Raw genomic sequence first — 24,193 nt, forward strand, 5'->3', positions numbered from 1 at the left:
ACACAGGCCGGCCCACAGAATTGTCCAGGCCCCTGAAAATCCCAAATAATGGGCCCTCCCCAACTGTGATTAAGCACTAATATTAATTCTTTTTTGACACTTTTAACCCTTTCATTACTTCATTTGGACATTTCTGCAACATTTTCTGCCCCTCAACTTTTTTTTGATCATTTTTGCCATTTTTAAAACAATTTTTGCCACTTTTGCCCATTTTGACACTTTTTAACCCATTTTTGCAACTTTCCTGCTAATCATGTTCCCGTGTCCCGCTCTTTAACCCCTTTTCACTACTTTGCCAGGCTATTTTTGCAATATTTTTGCCACTTTTAACTCATTTTTGATACCTTTTGGCCTCTTCAAAACAATTTTTCTGTTCTCTAACCCCTTTTAAACCTATTTTCCTGCACATTTTTTCCCCTTTGTGCCACTCTTGTATCCATTTCTGTCACTTTTTAACCCTTTTTCATTACTTTTTGCACCATTGTTACCACTAATAACTTGTTTTTATACTTTTTGCCCCTTTTTTCCTTTTACCATTTTTTTTTGCCACATTTTAACCTCTTTTGCTGCACATTTTTGCCCCTTTGTGTCTCTCCACAACCCATTTTGCCACTCTCTAACCCCTTTTCATCACTTACTCAGGCCATTTTTGCAACATTTCTGCCAGTCTTACTAATTATGAATGACGAGTGAATTTCTGAAAAACAGATAATAATAATAATAATAATAATAATAATAATATCTTGAATTTATATAGCGCCTTTCAAGAAACCCAAGGATGCTTTACAGGAACACCTCAACATCAGATTCTAAAACTATTTCAATAGTCATTTTTTGATGAATTTAACAGCTGCGTTTTTTGAGTATCCTGGTCCCTGTGGGGTTTTTTTAGTATCCTGGTCCCTGTGGGGTTTTTTTAGTATCCTGGACCCTGTGGGGTTTTTTTAGTATCCTGGTCCCTGTGGAGTTTTTTTAGTAACCTGGTTCCTGTGGGTTTTTTTGAGTATCCTGGTCCCTGTGGGTTTTTTTGAGTATCCTGGTCCCTGTGGGTTTTTTTTAGTATCCTGGTCCCTGTGGGTTTTTTTTAGTATCCTGGTCCCTGTGGGTTTTTTTTAGTATCCTGGTCCCTGTGGGTTTTTTTTTTAGTATCCTGGTCCCTGTGGGTTTTTTTTTTAGTATCCTGGTCCCTGTGAGTTTTTTTAGTATCCTGGTTCCTGTGGGGTTTTTTTAGTATCCTGGTTCCTGTGGGTTTTTTTAGCATCCTGGTTCCTGTGGTTTTTTTTTAGCATCCTGGTCCCTGTGGGGTTTTTCAGTATCCTGGTTCCTGTGGGTTTTTTTAGTATCCTGGTTCCTGTGGGTTTTTTTTAGTATCCTGGTTCCTGTGGGGTTTTTTTAGTATCCTGGTTCCTGTGGGTTTTTTTTGAGTATCCTGGTTCCTGTGGTTTTTTTTTGAGTATCCTGGTTCCTGTGGGTTTTTTTTGAGTATCCTGGTCCCTGTGGGTTTTTTTAGTATCCTGGTTCCTGTGGGGTTTTTTGAGTATCCTGGTTCCTGTGGGTTTTTTTTAGTATCCTGGTTCCTGTGGGGTTTTTTTAGTATCCTGGTTCCTGTGGGTTTTTTTTAGTATCCTGGTTCCTGTGGGTTTTTTTGAGTATCCTGGTTCCTGTGGGTTTTTTTGAGTATCCTGGTCCCTGTGGGTTTTTTTAGTATCCTGGTTCCTGTGGGGTTTTTTTAGTATCCTGGTTCCTGTGGGTTTTTTTTAGTATCCTGGTCCCTGTGGAGTTTTCTGAGTATCCTGGTCCCTGTGGGTTTTTTTTTAGTATCCTGGTTCCTGTGGGTTTTTTTAGTATCCTGGTTCCTGTGGGTTTTTTTTTAGTATCCTGGTCCCTGTGGGTTTTTTGAGTATCCTGGTCCCTGTGGGTTTTTTTTTAGTATCCTGGTCCCTGTGGGGTTTTTTTTAGTATCCTGGTTCCTGTGGGTTTTTTTAGTATCCTGGTCCCTGTGGGTTTTTTTTTAGTATCCTGGTCCCTGTGGGGTTTTTTTGAGTATCCTGGTTCCTGTGGGGTTTTTTTGAGTATCCTGGTCCCTGTGGGTTTTTTTAGTATCCTGGTTCCTGTGGGGTTTTTTGAGTATCCTGGTCCCTGTGGGGTTTTTTTGAGTATCCTGGTCCCTGTGGGTTTTTTTTAGCATCCTGGTTCCTGTGGGGTTTTTCAGTATCCTGGTCCCTGTGGGTTTTTTTAGTATCCTGGTTCCTGTGGGTTTTTTTTAGTATCCTGGTTCCTGTGGGTTTTTTTTAGTATCCTGGTTCCTGTGGGTTTTTTGAGTATCCTGGTCCCTGTGGGTTTTTTTTTAGTATCCTGGTTCCTGTGGGGTTTTTTTAGTATCCTGGTTCCTGTGGGGTTTTTTTAGTATCCTGGTCCCTGTGGAGTTTTCTGAGTATCCTGGTTCCTGCCAGTCTGGTCCTGCTGCCACATTTACAGCTTGTTTGTGTGCAGGAAACCATGGTAACTGAAACTGAGCCTATTCTGTTGGAGCTTCTAAATCTGATCATTTGCTGATTTTACTGCAGTCACTGATAGGAAGAGAGGAGACGGAGGAGACGGAGAGCATGGCGGCTGAATCCCTGAGGCCGAGGAGAGAAAGGGCCGACCTTTTAAGATGTCAGTGAGAAGATCTGACTGTTCCTGTCTCTCTCTGACAGCAGAGTACACACAGTCTGTCTGTAGACGGTACTCAGAGACTGGCAGTTGGACTAACCACAGAGCTTTATTTGTGTTGTTTTGATGTTCAGTAACACTTTTAAGGTGATGTGTGTCATATACAGACCAGGAGTTCCCAACCAGTTTTCCTTAGAGCCCCCCACTTGAGAAGCTAAGCCCCCAGGACCCCCACGGAAAAATTCAAATCAATTCTAACTGTTTTTATCATCAAAATCTGATAAAAGAGGCCCATATACTCTTGTTGGCCTTAAAACATCATGTTTCTAATCACGATTCTTACTGAATATATTTGGACATCTGATTTGACACCCTCAGAGCAGACAGGGTCCCGCGCCCCCCCTAGGGGTGCCTGGACCCCAGGTTGGGAACCAATGGCACAGACCTCTGCTAAGGGTTCAGGGCAGACCTGCAGGTAGATTTGAAGAAGTTTCAACCAGGTTTGACCTGGTAGGGCACAGGTGTCAAACTCGATGACTGGTGTGCTGCTGCACGCCCAAATATAGCCCCAGTACGCTGGGGCTATGCCCCCAGCATACTGGGGCTATGTAATGTACTAATGCTAATGTATGTATGCTAATGTGTGTAAGCACAGTGGTGTAGTCATGCTAACAACAGCTAGGTCATGCTAACAACAGCTAACATACTGCACGCCCCAGCGTAGGCTTGGGCAATGTACGTCACGCCCGAGTGTAGAGGTTTCGCCCCAGCGTAGAGGTCTCCAGCTGAACGCCCCGGCGTAGAGGTTTACTCGAGGGCTGCAGCCAGACCCTCTTGGAATCTTTGGGATGTGCTGGAGAAGACTTTGCGCAGTGGTCAGACTCTCCCATCATCAATATTAAAATTAATGCAACACTGGATGGAAATAAATCTTGAGACATTGCAGAAGCTTATTGAAACAATGCGACAGCAAATGCATGCTGTAATCAAAGCTAAAGGCGGTCCAACGAAATATTAGAGTGTGTGACCTTTTTTTGGTGGTGACTTTTTTTTGGGCCAGGCAGTGAATGTCACATTATTATCTTTTAGATAACCAATTTTAAATTTTAAGTCATATTTTGACCTTTTCAAAATCCTTACTTTGGCTTTTAATCCCATATTTTGACTTTAAAACTCGTAATTTCTTTTTTTTTCTCATATTTTGACATTTTAAATTTATAATTTTTACTTTTTTTATCAGATTTGGACATTTTACACTCACAATTTTGAATTTAAATCATGTTTTTAACTTTTTAAGTCATCATTTTGAATTCTAGCCCATATTTTGACATTTTCAACTCCTGGCTTTTCAATCCCAAATTTTGAACTATCAGATTCACAATTTAAAATTTTGAGGCATATTTTGACTTGCAAACTCATGATTTCCATTTTTTCCTCATATTTTGACATTTTAAATCCATAATTTTTACTTCTTATATCATATCTTGACCTTTTACAGTAACTTAAAGTTATGATTTCAACTTTCTCCTTATATATTTGCTCTTTAAAAACATTATTTTACAGTTTTTAATATCATGTTCTGATCTTTTGAAGTAGTAAATTGGAATTTTGAATCCCAGATTTGAGCCTTTAAACTTATCGTTTTTTTTACTTTTTTGAATTTCAAAATGATCCATCATAAGTGCTTTTTTCGTATTTTATCACTAGTGAAAATGAGGTTGACAGTTCTGGTTAAATGTTGACCCTGTTGGGTCCTCAGGTTAGACCTGAATCCAGAATCTGGCCCCTGCTGTGATTGAGTTTGACGCCCCTGTGGTGGGGTAATTTTATTATGACTGTTGCTCGGTCTGGCTCTACACTTGTAAGAATTCTGATCTATGAATCCACATCAGCATGAGAAAGAAGCCGTTTTAAGGTCAAATGCTGTACTTTGTCTTTACTTTTCTTTTTGATTATCTAAGTTTTAAAATATAATTACCAAACATGCCGACTGTAGAAATTCAACAGCTTTAAGTGGATGTCTTTGGAGAGAAAAAATACGTGGAATTTGGCTAGAAAACCTGATGACTCATGGATGTCTGCGTTTAAACAACATGACTCTTTACTAACACCAAAGGATGGCAGCGGCAGAAATACTCAAAGGCCTCAGACCCACAAACAAGTAAGGCTTCTCAGTAACACAGAGGGAAGACCCTTCTCCTTTTTGGCAGAAATAAACACTTAAATAAAAACACGTCCAAGAAAAGAAGGACATTTTGGCAGCTGAACATGTAACTTCAGGCTCCGATAGAAAAATAGTCTCATCATAAACAAGCTTGTTTTCTGGGGTTACAGCAGCTAAGGTAAGGCTATCAAAAGTTCCTGTTCCAGACTCCCAGGGTCCCTGTGAGTCCGGATCACTGAAGATCAGAGTAACAGCTCGGTTAGAGGGGGGGTCCAAACGTCCAGCAGGTTAAACGTGTCGACGACGTGGTGCGTTAAAAGTCAGGAGAAAAACGGTCCCAGAGGTTTGCGTGTTCGGAGCGTTAGTCTCTCTCTGTCCTTCCCTGCACGGCGGCGTTATGTACGAATTTTCCTCTTATCATCAAACAGCGAGCGGACTAGGTAGACCTGGACTGCCGAGACCAGCATCATGACGATGAGGTTTATGACGGACCAGAAGTTCACCCTGTCAAAGTTACTCTCCTGCAGGTTTCTGTCACGAGCCTCAAACGCCCGCAGCACCGTCTGGATCTGGACGCTCTTCCCCAGACGAGCCTTCACGTTGTTGATGGCGTCCTGAGAGAGGAGACACACGGGTCAGATTCATTCATACAGCGTCGTTTTGTGATTGAGTAAATGCAGTTTACATGAAAATGCTAATTTCACTTCTAAAAGCAAGAATTAACAAACTCAGCTGTTTCTGTCCTCTAGGTCAGTGGTTTTCAAAGTGTGAGGCGGGCCTCCTCTGGGGGGCGCCACAGAGCTTCAGGGGAGGCCCGGAGCCATAAACCAGAAAAAAGGGGATTTGCTTTGCTAACCTCTGCTGTGCATGGAGCTAAATGGATAAACTTAGAGTTACTATAGGGACTATGCTATAGAGCAGTGTTACTCAACCAAAGAGCCACATTATTGAACATTATTGAACCTTTGCAAGAGCCACAATCTAAGAGAGGAACAGAGGAAAAACAGCTGGAAGTAGCAATAAAAATAGGTTTAAGGTGGCAAAAAGGTCAAAAAGCAGCAAAAAAAAAAAAATAAAAAGAAAAAGTCATGAGTGGCAAAAATGGTCAAAAAAAGAGGAAACAAGGGGCATGTAATGGCAAAAGGTAGTTTAAATGGTTGAAAAGTGACAAAAACATGGAGAAAAAGGGCAAAAAGAAGAGGCAAATATTGGGAAAAAAGGAAACAAGTTGTATTTAATGGCAAAACATAGCTTAAATGGACAAAATGTTGCAAAAATAGTTAAAAAAGGGCAAAAATGGGATAAAAGTGGCAAAAATTGGGAAAAAGTGGCAAAAAGACGTCACAAAAATGAGCAAAAAAATTGAGGGGAAAAGGATATTTAATAATGAACAGTATCTTAAATGGACAAAAAGGTGAAAAAGGGCAAGAATGGGATAAAAGTGGAAAAAATGGGGAAAAAGTGGCAAAAAGAAGTTGTAAAATGGCCAAAAAATATGAAAAATGGTTTTTAATGGCATTCTAACTGAGTAAGAGGGAAGGGCAGATGTTTAAGGACATCTGCAAACCAAAAATATTAATGTTAAAAATGTTTAAAGATTAGACATAAATCTTTGAAATGTTGTCGTTTAATTTTTTTTTTTATTTGAATCCTTTTTGTGGGTGGGGGTCCACCAAATGAATCATTTCTTAGGGGAGGCTCACTCTCACACACTTCGAAAAGCCCTGCTCTAGGTGGGCTGTCTTTCCTTAGATCAGTATGAGACAAATGTCTGCTTAGAAAGACTGATAAGAAGAACTCACACAAAGGACTATACACTATGTGGACAAAAGTATTTGGCCTCCTGGCCATCACACCATCAGGAACTGTGAGGACATGTTGTTGAAATCCAGTTCTAGGGATTCACCTGGATATTGATATTAAAGGAGACAGATTTGACCCCTTAAGACAAGTTTAGATCGGTGTCAGAGGTCCCCAAAACATGCCTGTGAAGTTTGTTGCTGTAAAAACACTCCAGTATTGATTTCTGCATGTCTAAAAACCCCTCTGTTTCAGCCCTGCTCAGAACCAGCTGTTTCTGTGTCTGTGGCTTTAAATGTTAATGAGCTGTCTGACTCCGCCCATGACCACACCCCTGTCAGGAAATGGATGAGGCACTCCTGATGTTACAGACATTTTTATCCAAAGTTTAGAACCTGACTGGGATTTGAACCATGAATCTCTCCGACCGTAGTCAGCAGGGTAACCCACTGAGCTCCAGCATGTCAGCTGGTAGCTGAGAGGAAGATCAGGAGAGGAGGGCGGAACTTTCCTCCAAGTGGGGGAGGGCCAACCAAACCTGGGGGCAGGGCTAACTCCCCATGTGAGGTCACTAGTTGTAAAATCTGAGAACGGCTGGTTTTAGCACACATTTTTTGAAAGGAGGAGAGGGAATGGATTTTTGTGGTATTTGAGGGGATTGTGGACGGACCAGAGACACAGATTTATGTTAGAAAAGCCTGAAAAAGTGATATAGTGAAATAAAAATGTAATGATCATTATTTCTGCTGACCACATGTTCAAACACGTCTGTGGAGTTTTACGCTGAACCAGCAGACCTTCATCAGGTCAGGGATCAGACGCTGTGCCAGCCGTGTCCATTATCACATGTTTTGTGAAATATTTCTGCTCTTCTTTGGTTAAGGATGCTTCCAAGGCCACCTAAAAACAGCCACTAAACCCACAACGCATTTCCCAGAACCTGGGGGTTCCAAAATCCTGTAAAGAGGTTTAATAACCCCGTAGACAGTTAGCTACAGCCAGACTTCAGTTTTCTACATAACCTGCTCCATCATGGTCTCCTTCCTCCACAGCAGGAACAATAACGTCCGCTCTTTGAAATCACTGACTTCTGACACACATTATGACATTATTCTGCCGGGGCGGAGCGGTCTGCTGAGGATGGAGTCAAACAATCGGCTGTCCTCGTCCAGTAGGCCACAGTTCATGGCTTCTATTCTTGTGACAGCCGTGTGAGACTGAGAATGCAGCGGGGGTTTCCACGTGTGGTGCTGATGACACACATCTCAGCTTCTAACGGCTGGTTCACTCGCAGAGGGTCACCGACGCCTGGAGCTGTTGAACCTCCACCGTCTGGGAGACAGAGAAGCTTCTCTCATGTTTCCCCGCCGTCTTTCATTCTTTTAACAGACGCTGCCACTCTGAGAACCACAGCCAGGGTGGACGCTGAGACTGATATTCAGAGGAGAAATGGAGCAGATCACCAGCTGTAATACCAGTGAAGGTTTCCTCTCATGTTTGACCGTGAAAATAAACCAGACTTATGACCTCGTCCAATCAGAATCCTGTTCTCTGAATCACTATTTTGGCATTAAACTGAAGCGGCTCAACAGATAAACGGCTAACGTTAGTTCAGGCTCATCACCATCATTTCACCTAAATCTGCCATGAGACAGAGAGAGCAACGTTCAAATACAAAAACAAATAAAAATGCTGATGTTTCCATCCTGATTGGGTTGTTAACGTGTGAATATTGCCCTTTTGAAGTTTTTCTCCATGCTTGCTGTACTTACTAGGGCTGGGCGATCATGGCAAAAATCTAAATCACGATTAACTGAACTTCTTGCCTTGATTAGGATTAATGAACAACCTCTGACTCTGTTTGGTCTGTAAATATTTGTCTAATTTTAAAACAAACAACTGAAAGAACAGGCACAGATTAATAATTTATGGTTGTTTAATGAAAGATTTGAAATTAAAACACACATCAGCTAAAATGAATACGTTTTTCGTAAAAAGTGAAATTTTTTTCAAAGAAAAAGGAAAAAATTGAAATAATTAACAGGCAGGTTTACGTGGGTTAGAGGCTCTAAATGTTGGTTTGGAGATCGGGCGTGCTCAGGGTGCTATGGCAGTAATTTTGAGTTCTATCCAGCTCCACAAACAGAACTCAAAGTCTCAGGATTCAACATGGCAGCTCTTCATACATTCAGTCAACTCATCATAATCAGCAGTGATTCAAGCTCTGGTCCTCTTTGCTTACAGTCAACCTCCCCCAAACACAAAACACACACATACACACACAAACAGTTACTCCTTTGTTTTTTTGTTTTGTTTTAGTTATTTTGTTCGTTTTGTTCAATGACATATGAAAAGATCTTGTTTATTTCCTTACAGTTTCTTTCTTTTTATATATATATTTTTTTTTTCAACACCCCCCCTGCACACACACACACACACACACACACACACACCCACACACAAAAAAGGAAAAAAAAAAACCAAAAAACCCTCCTGATCAAACACGTCTGAACACGATATTCTACATTACCAGTGTACTACTGTAGCATGTCATTGTCTTGTCCTGGTGTTTTGTGTTTCTTGTTCACTATCCTGTGTCACTACTTTGTTGTAATGTTTTTGCACGAAATAAATAAATAAATAAATAAATAAATAAATAAATAAATAAATGTTGGTTTCGATTATTTTTCAATGAATTGCCCAGCTCTAGAACTTTGTTTTATTTTGTAGGAGCCTGTTCTTTCTTTCCTTCTGGAAATTTCTAATTTGTCCGTGTAAACATGCTCAACAATTCCCACGACTCAGAGGGTGAATAAAACCGAGATTTTAAAGCCCATGTCAGATGCGGCGTTAGCAGTGACGGCTTGATTTTGGTTTTGGTTTAAATGTTAGTGAGGCTTTCAGACTGCCTGTGGAAGCGCCAGAGAAGGGCTGAACTTTGGTTTTTATCTAATAGGGCTGGGCAATTAATCGCAAATTAGATTAAATCGCAATATGGCATGCTGCAATATTCAAATCGCAGACAGTGCAATATTTCTTTAACCAGAAAAGTGTCAAAATACCAGTTTGATACAATCTTTTTTTCTTTATGCTTTATACCAGTGTTACTCAACCCTGCTCAACCAAAGAGCCAAAATGTTGAAAAAGACCTTTGCAAGAGCCACAATCTAAGAGGTAAAAAGTGGAAAAAACAGCTTGAAGTAGCAATAAAAATAAGTTAAACGTGGCAAAATGCTCAAGAAGCAACCAAAATGAGTGAAAATGGGCAAAAATGCGGAGGAAAAGGGTCAGAAAGTAGCAAGAAATGGGTTAGAAGTGACAAAAAATGAGTTACAGTTGGCATACAATGGTCCAAAAGTGGCAAACCTGTGGCAAATAAATGAGTGAAAAGTGACTAAAATGGGCAAAATGCAGTCAAGAGTGACAAAAATGGACAAGAGACCTGGAAATAAGTGGTATTTAATGGTATAAGGTAGATAAAATGGGTGAAAAGTGGAGAAAAAGGGTGTAAAAGGGCAAAAATGGGATAAAAGTGGCAAAAAGGAGTGGCTGAAATGGGCAAAAACTAGGAAAAAAGTGGTATTTAATGACAAGAGGTAGCTTAAATGGGTGAGAGTGTGGAGAAAAAAGGGTGAAAAAGGGCAAAAATGGGATAAAAGTGGCATAAATGGGCAAAAAAGCCTTCAAACCTTCAAGTATCCTTTTAAATTTTTTTTTTATGAAAATCTTACTTTTCGTACTCAGCATTTATTTTTCTTCATCAAAATGTGAATAATATGAGAAATGATCTTCCCCTTCAATAAAGCAATTGAAATCAAATTTGGTATATGAGCCAAAATTGCAGTGAGATATTTTTTTCTAAATTTAGCCCTAATTTAACTTGTCTAATATTGTACTAGTTAAAATATAAAGTGATTTCTTGCTGATGTTTGTTGAACAACAGAAAAACTGAGGAACCTAAATAATCGCATTTTAAATCACAATATTGCAGGAAAAAAATTGCAATTAGATTGTTTTTGCAAATGGTTCAGCCCCATTATCTAATAGTGATTATTTGACTGATATTACAGATGTTAACTGCAATTGCTGTTTGGAAGGGAAAATCATTTTTATGTCGTTCTTATTTTGGTTAAGACAAAACATCCAAAAACAAGGAAAGTAGGATTTTATTGCATCCATTCTAGAAAAACTGACTCTCGAAGGCTGAATGACGTGTAGAGCAGAAACACTTGTCTCATTTCAGGGTCTGTCAGAAATATTGGCCCTTACCTGATCTGAAAATAGCAGTGGGACATGTTGTGAGCCTAAATAAAAGCTGTACACATCTGTCAGCAGAAAAGAGGGAAACACAGACAGCTGTATCGGCCTTGTTTCAGCAGATATGCACGTCCACATCAGCAGAGTGTTTCAGCGTGTTTTTAACCCTTAGAGCCACGCCGCAGGCACATCCCTTTATAGATCACTTGGTAACGTCTGAACTGGAGGTCATAGACTCTTAATTATTTTTTTATCTGAAAGCTCTCCATTGTGCCTTTCTGATTATGTCCTCCATGCATCTGTAGCTCTTACAGAACATTTTCCAGTGGGCTGACCTTCCAGGGTCTCTGAGGACCGTGTTGTCATAAATAACAAGGAGTGACAAGTTTATAAAAACGTTGATAACTTTTGATAGACTCTACTCATAGATAGACTCATGGATTCTCCTTTTTTTAACGTCTGACAGCTGACCTTCTCGTCGTTCGTTTGCTGCCCTCGATGTCTCTGTAGTCCTAAAGGACACCGTTGTATTGAGCCAGGGACTTCGGTGACTTTTCAGGGTCTTTACAGATTGAATCCACATTGGTAGATCTGATAATAAGCGTCTTTTTATACATTTTAATCCATTTTTGATCATTTACTTCAGCTTTTTGCCCAGGGCATCCCCATGTTGTTTACCGCAATGCATCTCTACTGCTTTAAGGAATGGCACAAATAAATCTAACTGCAAAAAAGCACATGGACTTCTCTTTGTATATATGTGATATTTTATAAACTGTTAGTCACAGAATGTTGATTTTTTTCACCGTTTTGTCCCCAAGAGATGAGAACAAGTTTGTGCAAAGAAAGGCTTAGTCACTGATGTTTTCTGTGTTTTATAAATAAAAGTTGCTGACTTTCAAATTCTGATTTTTTTCTTTTGTCTTTAGAGTCCTATAACTTTTTAAAAATCAAAGTGACATTACTGTAGTAGATTTATTCTTGAAGCCAGGTTGTCCTGGATAAAGGACGACGTTGATGTTTTAGAAGCTTTATAAGACAAAAAATCCAGATGAGACATGATGGTGAAAAACACAGCTGTGAGCTCTAAGGGTTAAAGACTCTGAAGACGGCCATCAGTCTATAAAGTTGACCTCTAAACTCAAACTTAGCCTCCTGTTTCCACTCTACACTGGTAGATTCTGTTACCAGCAGATAAACAGTGCAGTCTGGCTATTTAAAGTAAGAGCTAGTTTGGTGAGATTCACCTGGTTTGTACGGGATGCTTTACGCTGATTCTCCTGGTTCAGGTCTACAGTGAACCTGGTCACTTGTAGGGGGGTTTAAAAAAGCTCCTCTGGGCCTTAAACAGGAGCCCAGCCACATGAGGGACATTTGGTGCTTATGTGGCATGATGAGATCTACAAAAATCCTCGAGGCCTAAACGTTAAAAACACCAGCATGTGAGTGTTAGACACCATCTCACAGCAGTGACAGGGCAGGCCTGCTGTCCACACTGCATCCAATTTTACTTTCTGATTTAAAGAAAGACATTCAGCACTTTTACTTGGATGCAGAGAAACACAAGTGTGGCGGTTTGCATTGCCAACCTCTCAGCAGATTTGATTCTGTGTTGACACTAATCCGAGTGTTTCATCAGATACTATTAACACTCAACTATCTTCACTGGAAAACAAGCTCTGTGATGGAGGAAATATTCCTGTCAGGTTTCCTTCTTATCAATGCTAGTAACAGAGAGGAAGTAGTTACAGGGTGTTGGGGAAAACCTGCCAGCAGCATGGCTCACAGGCTGTCTGAATACTAGAAACCGTTACAGTTGCTGATGCTCCCTCATATTTCCTACAGTCAGGACTAGAGGTGGCATGAATTCTGATATAATACTAGTCAAAATCAAACCTGTACCTGTTTAGAACCACAGCAACAAAAACAGTCTCCAGGACTCCTGAGAGTGCTTCATTCTGGTTTCTTTTTAACATTTCTAACTTGTCCATATGAGTGGCTCACTAAACTTTCATTACTATTACATATGAAGGTGAATATGATATTACGTATGATCCCTCTAATTTTCAAAACTCCTGAGCAGACATTCAACTCCACTGGGTGCCTACTTCATCAACTGTGGGCGACATATGATGTACACGCTACGTCCTCATGGCAGCGCCACGGCATCACCTCTCCAACTCCAAATATCATTACAAGTGGCTGAAATTATAATGATTAATAATCACTGTTCAAATCATGAATGTCACCATTCATTCATTCATTCATTCATTCATTCAATCATTCATTCATTCATTCATTCACTCATTCATTCACAAGTAGGGCTGGGCAATTAATCGAAAATTTGATGAAATCGCAATATGGCCTGCTGCAATATTCTAATGGCTGACAGTGCAATATTCCTCTAACCTGAAATGTGTCAGGATACCAGATACAGTTTTTTTGCAGTAGATGTTTTATGCTCTACAGCAGTGTTACTCAACCAAAGAGCCAAATTGTTGAAAAATACCTTTGTGAGAGCCACAATCTAAGAGGTGAAAAGTGGCAAAAATGGCATGAAGTACAATCAAAATAAGTTAAAGATAGCAAAAATGGTCAAAAAGCAACAAAAATGTGTGAAAATGTGTTGAAAATTGGGAGAAAACATGGAAAACAGTCAGAAAGTAGCAAAAAGTGGCAAAAAAATGAGTGAAAAGTGACTAAAAAGGGCAAAAAGCAGCCATGAGTAGCAAAAATGAGCAAAAAATATAGGAAACAAGTTTGTATGAAAAAAAGCGGCAAAAAGAAGAAGCAAAAATTTTGGGAATAAATTTAACAAGTGGTATGTAATGGCAAAAGGTCGCTTAAACGGGCAAAAAGTGGCAAAAAATTATGAAAATGGCAAAAAAAGGTTTTTTAAGGTCTTCTGGGAGAATAATATTTCAGATGAAGACACAAAAGAGCCACATGTTGAGGATCACTGCTCTACTCTCTATACAGTTTCTTTCGCAGATTTTTTTTTTCTTTTTTACAAAAATCTTACTTTTCTCCCTCGTGTACGTGTTTTTCTTACTCAAAACAAGAATAACAAGAAAAGATATGGATCAAAATGCCTTTTCTCTTTTAAAGTTATGTATTCCTAGTTTTGTTTATCTAATATGAAGCTTTTTTTTATTAAAGACTGATTTATTGCTTGTGTTTGTTAAACAACAGATAAGATGGGAACCTAAAAATAATCGCACATTAAATCGCAATGGCAATATTGGGAAAAATAATCGCAATTAGATTATTTTTGCTAATCATTCAGCCCTAGTAACAAGCCACTCTCAGTTTTAGCTAGCCACAATTTTGATGTCTGGAAATCCTGCTCAATATAATCATGGTCTACAAGGAAACTGACTCTATCTTACAAGCATTTGTCCTCATGTAAAAACAGAAATTAACAGCGTTTGCAGTTTCATATAAAAAGGCAGGAAGTTTGAACGTCTGGGCTGAAACCAAACACAAGTTCTCTTGTCATGCTCCAGCAACCTTATCAGTGTCAGGTCTCCTAAAGGACTTCTGCACAAGTTACACAGCACATTTCAGAGAAATGTGTCACGCTGTTTAAAACATCAGGGCTTAAATCCTTTTGTTATGGGTCCATTATAGGAGATCCAGTTTAACAGTCTGCAGCTCACTGAGGAGAGAGGGAGAGAGAGCAGTTATTCATAGACAGCACTGATGCACGTATGCGCCATGGTCAGAGAGCTTTAAAGCAGGAGAAAAGTTTCTGAGCTGAAACCTTTTCTCCTCTGCAGATAGCAGCCTCAGGTCTACACCACCAACACGTTAGCTTGTGTTTGTCTGTCTGTGAGTGGCGTTAGTGTTTGCGTTGTCGTGTGAACAACATGAAGCCAAAAGTGTCTGTGCAAAGACGCATGACTGACGCACCGAAAGACTCAGCTAAATGGCAGGTATTCAGGGAAAAGAAGTTCTCCCTTTATGTGTAGATCAGTCATTGAAACAAGCATCCAATTCACCCACACTGGCACTAGGAGCCAAGCACAGTTAGAGAGAGGTGGAGTTTGTAAGGATTAAACTGAATTCACCAGAAATCCTCACTGAGGAACCCTACGTGGCTAGAATCCATCCGCGTTCGACGGCTGTCAGTATCAGGCCCTGCCATCGGTGTGTCAGCTTTTGCATTATGTGGTAGCCACACTTTACATCTCTTAGTGTGAGGCACCCATGGAGGTAGAAACCCCAGGCTACAGTACCAGCTAACCTGTGCATTAGTGCACTTTTAATCACAGCACACGAGAAAAAAACGTGAAAACTTGTTGACGATATTTGAGTGTGCAACTTTTTTTCTCTTCTGTGCAGAGAGGTGGAGAAAAAAACCCTTAGAGGGAACAGTGCAAGCAATCCTTCAAGGATGTATGGGGTGCTCCCATTGATAGTACAGTCAGAAATTCTGACATGTCAGTGGGATGCTTCACCCAAAGGTCCCACTGAAGTCCTAATGCTGACTCTGAAACACAGAGGAGCCCGAGTTCTCCAAGTGACCGACTTGTGACAAGAACAGAGTCAACTCTGGTGTGATATTTCTGATTCAAATTTATCAGGGAGAGTACAAACAGAAAGAGCCACAGCTGACGTCTCTGATAATCATCTGTGATTAACACACAACTTCACCTCATAGTTCTGTGCCGTAGAAAACATCCACACAGCGTGGGCACAGCTTTGCTCCCCCTCCCCCACGATGACCATTGATTATGTGGTGGATGCATGCTATTCTGCTGGCAGCCTGTCGGGTCATCCCGCCCCGCTGTGTCACACTGTGATCGATCACAGGGCAGACAAAGATGGACGGACAAAGTCTGAACCCTCCAACAAGGATCCAATAAACACTTTGAGTCTATTTTCCTTCTCTCTACAGATATTCAGGCTCAGAAGTTCCCACACAGATGGCCGTGATGTGTGATAAAAGTGTTGTGTTTCTCTCACCATGATGTCCTCCAGCTTCATGTCCAGTATGTCAGTCCCGTGGACGTACTCCTTCCAGTCGTCGGGGTCCTCGTCTGTGTCCATGTTGTCCAGGATCAGCTCGAAGAAGATGAGCTTCTCTGAGACGGAGCTGAACGTGTTGTCGAAGCAGAACATGTAGTCTCCGTCCTCAGTTTCAACTCTGAATGAAAACAAAAGCATTTAAAGATAAAACACACATATTTATCAGCATCGGGGTCTCAGGATTCCAGAATTTTAACTAAAATATGATAAAAATCCAATGTTGTGATGTCTGTTTCAAATCCACAGCCACAGAAATACAAGAGTGGAGTGATTCCTAGTTTTTAATGACCAAAAGATGCAGACAAACTCCTGCCAGACCGCTCAAATAGAGACTAGATTTGTTCTGCAATCCAGACAGAGTTCATCCTCCTCACTGAGAAACGAAGACTACTGAAGATTCTCTACAGCGTTGGCCCTTTTCAACACAGCTAGTAAAAATCTGATAATTCTGATGCCTGCTTTTATACCACAACAACTAAAACAGAAGCTGCATGCGTAATCAGGTCAGTTTTGGTTTTTAATGTGAAAAACTGTCAGAAAGTTCTGGCACTCTTTAGTAGCTGAACATATCTGTACAATCTGGACAGAGCTTTGGGGTCAAATATGACCAGAGCTTTTATTTTCTTTTTAACATCACAGTACTTTAGGGGCACAGATGGTCTAGTGGTTTAAGGTGCACCCCATGTCCGGGGGTGGCCCAGGTCCAAGTCTGGCCCATGACTCCTTACCCGCACCCCCCCCCCCCCATTTCTGGCTCTGTCCTCCTCTATGAACAAAGGCATGAAAAGACAAAAATGTATCTTTGAAACTGCAGTACTTCATGGTAAGATCAATTATCGGGGACCCTCCATAAATCGGTGGAGGGGTTTGCATGTCCCTGGGAGTCTGGGAGCTGTCTTTGGGGGTGTTCGCCCATGGTAGGGTCTACCAAGGAAATTTAGTCCCATGGGTGGGTCCAGACTAAGAGTGACTCATAAAAACCTAAAGAATGGACAGGATGGACACCCCCATGGAGCCAGCATAGTTGGGCTTCTCTACAAGGGGTCCAGTCAGGCTCATCCCAAAGAGGCCACAGGGATCTGCTGATCTGTGGGCCTGCCCCCTGAGAGGACAGGCACGGGGGGTGGGTGCCTTGTGGACCAAGTCCCATACTGGCAGTTCAATCATGATTTTATCTTCCTATGCTCACGAAACCAAGATAATCATGAAGAAACGTTAGTGTGCCACATGGGGTTGGTCCAGACCAAACGAGGTCCCTCTAATACCAGAGTCCATGACACCTGCTGTCTTTATTTACTAGAAGATCAGTCTCAGTCAGAAGAAGACATGACTACAGCTTTCCTGACTCTGTGGCTTATTCTGAGGCATCCTGGTCAGATCCAGCCTGAATATCTGGGTGATGCAGCACAGCTCATCTATTTACATCGACTTTAGTGCACTCCTGTGTAAGAGAACCATGAAGGTCCACGGTGTCAGAAGTATCAGAGTACTGAAAGCTTTGTCAGTAATCTATAGGGGTGGGTAAAAATATCGATTAATCGATGCATCGCAATATATCCTCCCCCAATTCAATATTGATTCAGCAAATCCTCTGAATCGATTCACCTCCTGGCCAGTGGGGGTCGCTGTGCATCTGATTCGCATTGTGTGGACGGAGCCCGCACTCGACCAAACAACAACCAACCATAACCATGTTATGTGAGGTTTATCACAATTTCCAAGAGGAAAGAAATATTATTTAGGTTTACATGCACTTTTTCAGTGTTTATACAGAACTTTTACTGCTCAAAAATGTGAAGTGACTTACCAAATACGTTCACATGGGCATGAAAATAATTATTAAAAAATTGTCAACAGGTTATTTGTGTATTTCTACTTCTTACTGAATCGACATTGAAGCATTTAAATCAATATGGAATCGAATTGATATCGAATTGAATCTCAACCTAAAGAATCGAGATCAAATTGAATCGTGAGGTTCTTAACAATACCCAGCCCTAGTAATCTAAGTCATGGATCTCTTCTGAGACATATTTAACTTACGTGTGGACCCCGTCTGACTTGCGGTAGTCGCTGTACAGGACTTGGCCAGAGGGAGAGGAGATGATGAAGTCTACATCAAGGCCGGCACCATCTAATACCTGCAGACAGGTGAGGACAACACAGAAAGAGGAAGATTAAATGAGCTCTGCGTGTTTGTGATAACACTTTCTCTCTATAGGTTGAAGCAGACTTGATTTATCTTTAAACATTTCACGTGAGGAATGTTGATGTTTCTTCTCAAGGTCTCCACAGACAGAGATAAGCCTGGATGGTAGACGCCACAACAGAGGAACAACACATTCTCACATTCACAAAACCTCTCTGTAAGCCTCAAACATCTAGACACACCAGAAAATCCATCTCTGGGGTTCATGCAGAGCTTTGAGCTGCATAATATCCTGCAGAGCAGGTTCCCAACAATACGAACATCAAGGTGTAAGCTACCTGACCTGCTAGACCTCTTCAACGCCGCTGCATTTGTTTAAGGTGGCAGTGCACCAGAGAGGTGTATGTGAATGTAGTTAATCTAAAAAAGACACTAGGACTGTCACTCTACCATAGTTTTGAAGTTCAATATGGGAAAAATACATATGTAGCTGCATTATTTCATGTTTTAATACCACGGATATGAAAAGAAAAGTCTGTCACCAACAAATCACTGTGCTTCTGATCAATGTTTTATATGTTACTTTTTATTTCCTATGAAGTAAATTAACCCCTATTATCATTAAAACACTGATACCTTTGAGATACCACAGCAAAAAAAACCTGAACATCCAAATAAAGACTCCAGCGTTCTGTCTAATCTGCTCATTATCAGCATGTCTGTCCAAAATAACAGAGCAGGGGTCCCCTACCTGTAGATCCTGATTTACTGGTCCAGCCTAGAGACAGGTTTAACTCTTAAATAGACGTGCAGAAGGTCCACCTTCACTGACTTTCTGTCATCCTTCTAGTCTAGAGTAAGCCAGAGATAGACTGCTGTCTGATACTGTTCCAGTCTTCAACCGGAGTTTCTTTTAAAGAATCTTTGAAATTTTCATGCCTTTTGGTTTTATTCTTGGCTACAGACGATGTCAAAGCAAATTTTGCTTTCAACATTTAAAAAATGTTGTTTATGTCTTCATTTCTTGCAGAAATTCTTACTTTTAAATCTTTAATAAGAGTAAGTAAATAAGAAATTCTGTCATTTAGTATTTATTTCCTCCCTTTTATAACTTTGTCAGATAGAAAACAGCATCTATGAGCTTAAATATAAGTCAAATTAAATAATATAAATCAGGGCTGGGCAATTAAATAAGATTAAATTACAACATGGCCTGCTGCAATTTTCAAATCGCAGAAGATGCAATATTTCTATAACTTGAAATGTGTCAAAATACCAGTTTAATAGATCAAGTTGTTGCAGCAGCAGAGATTCTATGCACATAATGAAAACATTCAAGTGTCAATTTTTATAATGGTTTACAAAAATCCTCCTTTTGTGTCTAATGTATGTTTTTCTGAATCAAAATGAGTGACAAAGAAATGATAACGCCCTTAAACAAAGTAAATGACATCACATTCGCAATACAAGCAAAAAGAGTTAGCTCATTTTATCTAGAACTGATGAAGCCTAGAATAACTTCTGAAAAGTCTTACCCCAGCCATGATCAGCTGGTAGCCAGCCTCACCTCCTCCACCCCAGCCTCCTCCTGCATAGACCAAAGCTCCACCTCCTCCATCCCAGCCTCCTCCTTTATAGACTAAAGCTCCACCTCCTCCACCCCAGCCTCCTCCTTTATAGACTAAAGCCTCACCTCCTCCACCCCAGCCTCCTCCTTTATAGACTAAAGCCTCACCTCCTCCACCCCAGCCTCCTCCTGCATAGAATAAAGCCTCACCTCCCCCACCCCAGCCTCCTCCTTTATAGACTAAAGCCTCACCTCCTCCACCCCAGCCTCCTCCTTTATAGACTAAAGCTTCACCTCCTCCACCCTAGCCTCCTCCTTTATAGACTAAAGCTCCACCTCCTCCACCCCAGCCTCCTCCTTTATAGATTTAAACTCCACCTCCTCCACCCCAGCCTCATCCTGCATAGACTAAATCTTCACCTCCTCCACCCCAGCCTCCTCCTTTATAGACTAAAGCCTTACCTCCTCCACCCCAGCCTCCCCCTTTATAGACTTAAGCCTTACCTCCTCCACCCCAGCCTCATCCTGCATAGACCAAAGCTTCACCTCCTCCACCCCAGCCTCCTCCTTTATAGACTAAAGCTTCACCTCCTCCACCCCAGCCTCCTCCTTTATAGACCAAAGCTTCACCTCCTCCACCCCAGCCTCCTCCTTTATAGAACAAAGCTTCACCTCCTCCATCCCAGCCTCATCCTTTATAGACCAAAGCTTCACCTCCTCCACCCCAGCCTCCTCCTTTATAGATTTAAACTCCACCTCCTCCACCCCAGCCTCCTCCTTTATAGACTAAAGCTTCACCTCCTCCACCCCAGCCTCCTCCTTTATAGATTTAAACTCCACCCCCTCCACCCCAGCCTCCTCCTGCATAGAATAAAGCCTCACCTCCTCCACCCCAGCCTCCTCCTTTATAGATTTAAACTCCACCTCCTCCACCCCAGCCTCATCCTGCATAGACTAAATCTTCACCTCCTCCACCCCAGCCTCCTCCTGCATAGACTAAAGCCTTACCTCCTCCACCCCAGCCTCCTCCTTTATAGACTAAAGCTTCACCTCCTCCACCCCAGCCTCCTCCTTTATAGATTTAAACTCCACCCCCTCCACCCCAGCCTCCTCCTGCATAGAATAAAGCCTCACCTCCTCCACCCCAGCCTCCTCCTGCATAGATTTAAACTCCACCTCCTCCACCCCAGCCTCATCCTGCATAGACTAAATCTTAACCTCCTCCACCCCAGCCTCCTCCTGCATAGACTAAAGCCTTACCTCCTCCACCCCAGCCTCCTCCTTTATAGACTAAAGCTTCACCTCCTCCACCCCAGCCTCCTCCTTTATAGACTAACGCTTCACCTCCTCCACCCCAGCCTCATCCTGCATAGACCAAAGCTTCACCTCCTCCACCCCAGCCTCCTCCTTTATAGAACAAAGCTTCACCTCCTCCACCCCAGCCTCCTCCTTTATAGACCAAAGCCTAACCCTCTCCACCCCAGCCTCCTCCTTTATAGACTAAAGCTTCACCTCCTCCACCCCAGCCTCCTCCTTTGTAGACCAAAGCTTCACCTCCTCCACCCCAGCCTCCTCCTTTGTAGACCAAAGCTTCACCTCCTCCACCCCAGCCTCCTCCTTTATAGATTAAAGCTTGTTGCACCCCTATATTCAGATTCATGCTAGTATGGATTTAATGCTTCTCAAATAATTTCTTTGTTTTCAACACACATGGTCTTACCCATGGAAATATTTATTGCTTAAATTCGTCAAAAATACATAACATTAACCCAAGAATAATCGCATATTAAAACGCAAAATTTGGGGGAAAAAAGCACAATTTGATTATTTTTGCAAATTATTCAGCACTAATATAAATTGTAAACTAAATATAGATACAATTTCTCAGTGAATACAGCTGAGTAGATCTCACCTTCTTTGTCAATAGAGGATCTTTGGTTAAAAAGCTTGGTGACCACTGACACAGACACTTTTTTGATGGATTAATTCCTCATCAATGCTCCTTCTATGTGGAACAGATGCTGTCTTTTAAAACTTTGGTGGTCCTCAATGACACCAATCTTTAAAATAGGAAAGATGAAACAGTTTTAAATCCTGTGGAGTCAAATAGATATGTAGTATTCAACATTTTGACGACTTACTCTCAGTCTGAGCAGATTTTTGGGTGCTTTAAGCCAACTCCAGCTTTGCTGGTGAAAATGAAAATGTTATCATGTTTTACCTGCTGTATATTTTGAGATACTTACACATGATAAACAATATGAGATGACAAATTAACCATAAATAACATTTAGATTTGTCATATATTAACCTTTTTGATATCACTGCTAGGGCTGAACGATTTGCAAAAACAATCTAATTGCAATTTTTTTCCTGCAATATTGTGATTTAAAATGCGATTATTTAGGTTCCTCAGTTTTTCTGTTGTTCAACAAACATCAGCAAGAAATCACTTTATATTATATCTAGTACAATATTAGACAAGTTAAATTAGGTCTAAATTTAGAAAAAAATATCTCACTGCAATTTTGGCTCATATACCAAATTTGATTTCAATTGCTTTACTGAAGGGGAAGATCATTTCTCATATTATTCACATTTTGATGAAGAAAAATAAATGCTGAGTACGAAAAGTAAGATTTTCATCAAAAAAATCCTAAAATGATACTTAAAGGTTTGAAGGCTTTTTTGCCCATTTATGCCACTTTTATCCCATTTTTGCCCTTTTTCACCCTTTTTTCTCCCCACTTTCACCCATTTAAGCTACCTCTTGTCATTAAATACCACTTTTTTCCTAGTTTTTGCCCATTTCAGCCACTCCTTTTAGCACTCTTACCCCATTTTTGCCCTTTTACACCCTTTTTCTCCACTTTTCACCAATTTCATCTACCTTTTAACATTAAATAGAACTTCTTGCTGGGTCTCTTGTCCATTTTTGTCACTCTTGATTGCGTTTTGCCCATTTTAGTCACTTTTCACTCATTTATTTGCCACAGGTTTGCCACTTTTGGACCATTTTGTGCCAACTGTAACTCATTTTTTGGCACTTCTCACCCATTTTCTGCTACTTTCTGACCCTTTTCCTCCACATTTTTGCCCATTTTCACCCATTTTTGTTGCTTTTTGAGCATTTTGGCAAGTTTAACTTATTTTTATTGCAACTTCAAGCTGTTTTTTCCACTTTTTACCTCTTAGATTGTGGCTCTTGCAAAGGTTTTTTTCAACATTTTGGCTCTTTGGTTGAGCAGGGTTGAGTAACACTGGTATAAAGCATATAAAAAGAAAAAAAGATTGTATCAAACTGGTATTTTGACACTTTTCTGGTTAAAAAAAATTGCACTGTCTGGGATTTGAATATTGCAGCATGTCATATTGCGATTTAATCTAATTTGCGATTAATTGCCCAGCCTTAATCACTGCAGTATAGAGATGTCACAGACACCTAATATTGGGTGTTTTCTTGCTTCTAATGATTTATTAGATAGAAGTAAGTTTGCAGATTTTCAGTATCTTGACATTGCCCATTATTTAGACCGCTTTGCAGCAATTTGCTTGCTTTTTTGATGGATTAATTCCCAACTATTCTCCCCTCTGAAAAGCTAAAGCAGGATTATAATGCTTGCACACTCCTCGGTACTACAGTTCTTATAATACACAGATGTCACAGGATATTGGCTAGTTTCTTGTCTTTAATGATTTCTAAGATTCATCTAAGATGGCATCCTAACGTTGTCAATGTCTAAAGCAATATAAACAGCATTGTTGGAATTTTCTTGGATTCTGTCCTCTCCTGAGCACATGTCTTATGTAGTAGATGTATTATCTTTACAGCCTTGGTGCTGTTCGATTCTATCATCGGTCAAATGAAACCGTATCGTTTCAAACATGTATCGAGTATTGTGGATTGTCGGGTCTGACAACCTTGCTGACTTTCCGACAAGAAGTCATCGTTAACCTGACAGACCAGCGGCTAGTCTAGATGAGTTTGACTAAAGTTCTGGTTTATTATCCCGTTTCTATCTGACCTGATATTCTATCTCCAGGGAGGCATCCTTCTTCATGGTCTGGTAGAAACACTCCTTCCGTCCGGGGGGCAGAGTGAACGTGAAGTCGCTGTCCATGGACTGAGAGAAGCCAGCCAGCACCACGAAGCTGTCCGAGAACAGAGCGACGAACACGGACAGAACCTTCAGGATCCTCCGGGACAGCTCCATAGTGTCTGAGAGACAGGATAGACCGAGGCGAAGCTCCAGCAGCTAGCCGCCGATTCGGAGTGAGAGCAGAGCAGCTAGCTGTGTTCGCCCAAACTTCACTTCACTACAAATAGTCTCACGGCTGTTTCAGATTCAGGACCCCGCCTAACTAAAATATACAAAATTTAATGATAATTTACCACGACAATGACCTAAAATTCACTCATTTAATGATAATCCTTATGAGCTAATTTAACAAGTTAGCATTCAATATCGCCATTAAAAACCAGGCGAAGTTTGAGCGCCTGTCTCGCAACGCACTGTGGGATATGTAGTTCTTTTGAACCGCGTGCGCAAACATCCGGGAAACCGAGGAA

General features: G+C 40.9%; 1 protein-coding gene across 1 annotated transcript; it reads right to left on the bottom strand.

The window, feature by feature from the left end:
* Nucleotides 1-4,227: 4,227 nt before the first annotated feature.
* tmed5 (transmembrane p24 trafficking protein 5) lies at nucleotides 4,228-24,088 on the bottom strand. The gene is made up of 4 exons (XM_041792363.1): nucleotides 23,649-24,088; nucleotides 17,951-18,048; nucleotides 15,845-16,025; nucleotides 4,228-5,433 (listed from the first exon to the last, which is right to left on the bottom strand). Exons 1-4 carry the CDS (start codon nucleotides 23,835-23,837, stop codon nucleotides 5,215-5,217), a joined length of 687 nt encoding a protein of 228 aa, XP_041648297.1. The 5' UTR covers nucleotides 23,838-24,088; the 3' UTR covers nucleotides 4,228-5,214.
* Between the last annotated feature and the right edge of the window lie 105 nt (nucleotides 24,089-24,193).

The sequence above is a fragment of the Cheilinus undulatus genome, linkage group 7, assembly GCF_018320785.1.
Source record: "Cheilinus undulatus linkage group 7, ASM1832078v1, whole genome shotgun sequence".
NCBI classification, from domain to species: Eukaryota; Metazoa; Chordata; class Actinopteri; order Labriformes; family Labridae; genus Cheilinus; species Cheilinus undulatus.